The sequence below is a fragment of the Rhinolophus sinicus genome, linkage group LG01 (genome assembly GCF_036562045.2).
Source record: "Rhinolophus sinicus isolate RSC01 linkage group LG01, ASM3656204v1, whole genome shotgun sequence".
NCBI classification, from domain to species: Eukaryota; Metazoa; Chordata; class Mammalia; order Chiroptera; family Rhinolophidae; genus Rhinolophus; species Rhinolophus sinicus.
Window position 1 is genome coordinate 188,557,478 of NC_133751.1, and position 6,370 is coordinate 188,563,847.

At 41.1% G+C, this 6,370-nt stretch overlaps 1 protein-coding gene across 1 annotated transcript; it reads left to right on the forward strand.

Moving 5' to 3' along the window:
* Positions 1 to 566: 566 nt before the first annotated feature.
* On the forward strand, positions 567 to 1,817 carry LOC109445094 (PC-esterase domain-containing protein 1B). The gene has a single exon (XM_019727067.2). It carries the CDS (start codon positions 567 to 569, stop codon positions 1,815 to 1,817), a length of 1,251 nt encoding a protein of 416 aa, XP_019582626.2.
* Positions 1,818 to 6,370: the final 4,553 nt, after the last annotated feature.

Consider the following 6,370-nt stretch of genomic DNA (forward strand, 5'->3'; position numbering starts at 1 on the left):
GAAGAACTAAGACAGCAATAATGAAATTCTCAAGTAGAGGTGGGAGCACATACAGAAAGCAAGAACCAGAACAAAGAGGCACCCCAGATGTGACAGTGGGCCCGTTAGGGAGACACTGGCAAAACAGAGAGCAGGCGGTGGAGCGGACGTGCCAGGATGAGCCAGGGAATAACAGTCCAGGCCTGAGGTACTTCAACGCACGAGCATGCACCCCTGCATTGAATGGGAACGCTCACTCCGCAGTGTAGGAGGGCAGGTTCCTGCTGGGGTGTTGCGCCTCCCTTCCGCCAGATGGAGCTTAGCCCCACACAAGCGCATACGCGGTTCAGAGGGCACGCACGCACGTCCTGGGGTGAAGTTAACATTGGCTGAGGAGGGCTTGGGACTGCCGGCTGCCTTCCTTACCCTCTCCTCAGCTGCTCGGCCCGCGCCGAACCCCACCCGTCTCCACCCCCCGCCCGTCCGCTGTCCTCTTTCCAGTGCGGTTCTGCCCTACCTCTGATCGCTCTTCAGACCTACTCTGAGGAAAGGCAAGAGCTAGGTCGCCTGTCCTGCCTTCAGCCATCATGGCGCACCTGCGGGCCTGCGAGGTCCGGCAGCTGCTGCACAACAAGTTCGTGGTCGTCATGGGAGACTCAGTGCAGAGGGCCGTGTACAAGGACCTGGTGCTCCTGCTGCAGAAGGACTGCCTGCTCTCATCCAGCCAGCTGAAGGCCAAGGGTGAGCTGAGTTTCGAGCAAGACGTGCTGCTGGAGGGCGGCAGGCGGGGCCGCATGCACAACAGCACCCATTACCGTGAGGTCCGCCAGTTCTGCTCGGGCCACCACCTGGTGCGGTTCTACTTCCTCACGCGTGTGTACTCCCAGTATGTCGTGGACGTCCTCGAAGAGCTGCGGCAGGACGAGCACCACCCGGACTTGGTCATCATGAACTCCTGCCTCTGGGATCTCTCGAGGTATGGCCCGAACTTCCGGAGAGGCTACCGCGAGAATCTGGAGAGCCTCTTCGGGCTCCTGGACCGGGTGCTGCCCGTGTCCTGCCTCCTGGTGTGGAACACGGCCATGCCGGTGGCCGAGGTTGTCTCGAGCAGCATCCTCCCGACCGAGCACCAGCGGGATGCTTCCCACCTGCGGGAAGATGTGATAGAGGCCAACTTCTACAGTTCGGCGGAGGCCAGCCGGCGGGGCTTTGACGTGCTGGACCTCCATTTCCACTTCCGGCACGCAGGGCAGCACCGGCAGCGAGACGGCGTGCACTGGGACGAGCGCGCGCACCGCCACCTCTCCCAGCTGCTGCTGGCACACGTGGCTGATGCCTGGGGCGTGGACCTCCCCTGCCGCTGCCCCGTGGGCAGGTGGCTCAGGGACACCCCCGCCAGCGGAAATCCAGGCAGGGCAGGAGGTAGGCAGCCCAGGGACAACAGAGGTGACCCAGGCGAACAGGCTTTGTTCTGGCGTCCACCCAGGTCCACGTGCCACCGCACCCCACGGCGCCCTTCTACGTCTTATACCCAAGCTCGACGTCTGTTTGCGAACTACAGACAAGACATCTATGTGCCCTCCCACCCATCTTTACAGCGCCGGGAATTCTCCCATGACCCTCCAGCACGCCAAGTGGGATATACTGGTGAAGCAAACTTAAGGATTAGCCACGAGCCACGTCTGGGCCCCATCCGCAGAGCCTCTACCCAGCACCGAAGCAGACGGTCTCCTCCATACCCTCCCGGGAGCCCCAACAGGCCACGCAGACACCGGCGAAGGCGCACAGACAGACAGACCCAAGAGTGGCAAGGCCTCGGTAGGCAGACCTACACCTAGACTCCTTCCCAGCAGGGTCAGTAGTCTGGACGGACTGCCCGACTTCTCTCACTCAGGCCTAGTCGTCAGCAACCCTGCCGTGGTAAGGACTCCTTAGGCTTCTTACTCTCCCCAGTGAACAGTCTCACAAGTTCTTTTTTGCTAGAGCTTCCACCCCACTTCTCAGTGAGGGAGGTAGAGCCCAGAATACCACACCATTCTGCTAGCATTCATGCAGAAATAAACTAAATGAAGAAAACATGCACACAGGTTGTCTTACCTGAATATAAGCCTTCAAACAGTATTCTCCATAGACATTCTTCTTTAAAAATAGATAAATAACAACAATGTTGATCCTTAAAACTTACCATAACATTTCTGTAAGACTTCAATATCACCTTTAGGTTTTGCATACATTTATAAAAGATAATCCTCAAAGCTTTCACCATAAGTTGTCTTGCAGATTGTTTTAAGTTTATCTGTGCTTTAATATATAGTTTATCCTTAAAAAATTACTCCATTCACTAATGCAAGATTTTTTTTCCTGTTAGAAACATAAATCTCTATTCTCAAACTCATCAAATGCCTAACATTTTTAAAAATAGACTTTATTTTTTAGCACAATGTTAGATTCACAGCAAAATTGGGAGAAAAGTAGAGTTCCCACATACTTCCCAAACACAGACACCCTCCCTGTCAACATCCTACAGGAAGATGGTACATTTGTTACTTTCAATGAAACTACATTGTTCTATCATTATTACCCAAAGTTCATTTTTTACATTAGAGTTCATTCTTGGTGTACGTTCTCTGGGTTTTGACAGATGTATGTATGATACGTATCTATCATAGTGTATAGAATAGTTTCACTGCCATGAAATTCCTCTCTGCTGCTTGTTGTCATCCCTCCCTTGCAGAAAACCTGGAGACCATCTAATCATAACTGTCTCCATAGTTTGCCTTTTCTAGAATGTCAAATAGTTGGAATCTTAAAATAAGTAGCCTTTTCAGATTGGCTTTTTTCATTTAATAATATGCATTTAAGGTTCTTCCATGTCTTTTCATGGCTTGATAGCTTATTTCTTTTTAATGGTGAATACTATTACATTGTCTTAATGTACCACTGTTTATACATTCACCTACTGATTGACATCTTAGTTGCTTCCAAGTTTTGGTAATTATGAATAAAGCTGCTTTAAACATTGCGGGGTTTTGTGAGTTTTCAACTTTGGGTAAATACCAAGAAATGTGATTGTTGGATTGTATGGCAAGACTACATTAGTTTTGTAAGAAAATGCCAAACTATCTTCCAAAGTGACTGCACCATTCATTCCAATCAACAATGAATGAAAGTTCCTGTAGCTCCACATCCTTGTCAAATTTGGTTTTGTCAGTGTTTTGGATTTTCACCATTCTTATCAGAATGTGGTGGTATCTCATTAAATCTTCAATTCCCTAATGACATAGGATATTGAGCATCTTTTCATATGCTTGTTTTCCATCAGTATATCTTCTTGGGTGAGGTGCCTGTTCAGATCTTTTGCCCATTTTTCATCAGTTGTTTGTTTTCTTATTGTTGATTCTTAAGGGTTCATTGCATATTTTGGATAACAGTATTTTATCAGATATGTCTTTCAGAGATATTTTTTCTTAGTCTGTGGTTTTCTTCTTATTCTCTTGACAGTGTCTTTTGCAGAGCATAAATTTTTAGTTTTAATAAAGTCCAGCTTATCAGTAGTTTCTTTCATTAATTGGGCCTTCTGCAGTGTATCTAAAAAGTTATCACCAAACCCAAGATCATCTAAACTTTCTCCTGTGTTATCTTCTAGAGGTTTTTTAGTTTTGCATTTTACATTTAGGTCCATGATTTATTTTGAGCTAATATTTATAGAAGGGTGTAAAGTCTGTCTAGATTCATTTTTATGCATGCGCTATCTGGTTGTTGTAGCACCATTTGTTGCCTGAAGTTGGATAATGTCAATTCTCTAATTTTGTTCTCTCCTTCAATATTGTATTGGCTATTCTAGGTCTTTTGCCTCTCGGTATAAACTTTAAAATCAACTAGTCAATATCCACAAATAGCTTGCTGGGATTTTCATTGGGATTGCACTGAATATGTAAATCAAGTTGGAAACAATTGACATCTTGACAGTATTGAGTCTACTTATCTATAAATGTGGAACTATCTCTCTAGTTCTTTGATTTCTTCATCAGGATTTTGTAGTTTTCCTCATATGAATCTTGTACATATTTTGTTAGATTTGTACCTACTTTGTTTTGGGGGATGTTAATTAATATAAATGACATTGTGTTTTTAATTTCAAATTCCAGTTGTTCATTGCTGGTAGATACCAAAGCAATTGATTTTTGTATATTTACCATGTGTCATGCAACGTCAATGTAATTGTTTATTGGTTTCAGGAGTATTTTTGTTGATTCTCTCAGATTTTCTAAATAGACAGTCATGTCATCTGCTAACAAGTAAAGTTTTATTTCATTTTGCCCAATCTGTATACCTTTTATTTTCTTTTTTGGTCTTATTGCATTAGTTAGGGCTTCCAGTATAATGTTGAAAAGGAATGGTGACAGGGGATATCTTTGCTTCCCTCCTGAACTTAGTGAGAAAGTTTATAATTTTTTTTTACCATTAAATGAGATGTTAACCGTAGGTTTTGCATATGTTTTTTAATCAGGTTGAGGATGTTTCCTTCAATTTATGGTTTGCTAAGTTTTTATCATAAATGGGAGTTGGTATGAGCATGTGTTTTTTTCTTCTATAATTTGTTGATGTGATAGATTACATTAATTTGATTTCCAGATGTTGAACCAGCTTTGTCTATCTGACATAAATCCTACTTGGTCATGGTGAATAATATTTTATACATCTTTGCATTTGATTTGCTAATATTCTTTTCTGTATTATTGCATCTATGTTCTTGAAAAATATTAGTCTGTAATTTTCTTTCTTGTAATGTCTTTGTATGATGTTGGTATTAGAGTAATGCTGGAGTTAGGAATTATTCCCCCTGTTTTCATCTGCCAGAATAAATTATAGACAATTTGGTATAATTTCCTCCCTAAATGTTTGGTAGACTTCACCAGTGAACCCATTTGGGCCTGGTGCTTTCTGGTTGGAAGGTTATTAATTATTCATTCAATTTCCTTAATAAATATAAGCCTATTCAGATTGTCTGTTTGTTCTTGTGTTAGTTTTGGCAGATTGTGTCTTTCAAGGACTTGGTCCACTTTATCTAGATTAAAATATTTGTGGGCAGAATTGTTTATAATGTTCTTTAATTATTCTTACTATTCTTTTAATGTCCATAAGATCTGCAGTGATGTCCCCTCTTTGATTTTTGATATTAGTAATTTGTGTCCTCTCTTTTCTTAGTTATCTTGACTATTATTGATTATTTTCAAAGAACCAGCTTTTGGTTTTATTGATTTTTCTCTGAAGATTTTGTTTTCAATTTCTTTGTTTTCTGCTTTAATTTTTATTATTTATCTGCTTTGGATTTAATCTATTTTTCTTTTTCTAGTTCTCTAATGTATAAGCTTAGATTACTGAATTAAAGCCACAAAAGACAGGAAACAAGTAGAAGACTAGAAAAGGTTTTAATTGAGCATTTTGTGTGATTCAGTTTTTCTCCTTTTTCAGCATATCAGTTACTGTTTTGAGGGGTTATTGGGGGGCTTTGGAGGTTTTTTCAAGTTGCTACTCTAGACTTTTCAGTACACATTACAACGTATCCAAATTTAATCTGAAATGACACTGTACTACACAGGTAATGCAAGGTTATCCATATGTCACACATTGTTGCCGTTATTATTATTATGAACAAATGTTATATGTTCAGTCAATTATGAATAAAAAAAATAAAAGTTTTTTTTTTTTACTTTAACTTATTCCTTGTCTAATACTCTTCTTTATGTGTGAAGTTCCTGACATACCATTTCCCTTTTCTCTGAAAAACTTTAACATTTCTGACAAAGTAAAGCTAGTGGTAAAAAATTCCCTCAATTTTTGTTCATCTGAGAAAAGTATGTCTCCTTCACTTTGAAGGAAAATCATAGGGTACAGAATTCTAAGTTAGTGTTTGTTTTTCCTCTTGACTCTATATATTTCATTGCACCCTCTTCTGAGGGTGCAATGATTTCCAAGAAGTTTGATGTAATTCTTACCCTTGTTCTATGGGTACGGTGTTTCCTCTTTCTAAGTTTTGGCTTGTTTCAAGATATTTTTATCTTTGATTTTATGCAGTTTAAATATGATATGCCTTGATTAGATTTATTTATTTTTTCACATTTATCCTGCTTGATGTTCTCTGAGCTTACTGAATCTGTGTTTTAGTGTCTGACATTAATTTGAGGAAAATCTCAGTATTTATTGCTTTAAAAAGTTTTTGTTGTTTTCTTTTGCTCTTTCTTCTCTGGTATTCCCGTTATGCCTACACTAAACTTTTGTATTTGTCCCACAGTTCTTGGATATTCTGCTACATTTTTTTTCAGCCTTTATTGTCTTTGATTTTTAGTTCTGGAATTTCTATTGACATATCCTTAAGCCCACTGATTCT

Bases quoted from the DNA above. Each gene is read 5' to 3' on its own strand.
- LOC109445094 (XM_019727067.2), top strand. From the start codon at position 567: ATGGCGCACCTGCGGGCCTGCGAGGTCCGGCAGCTGCTGCACAACAAG.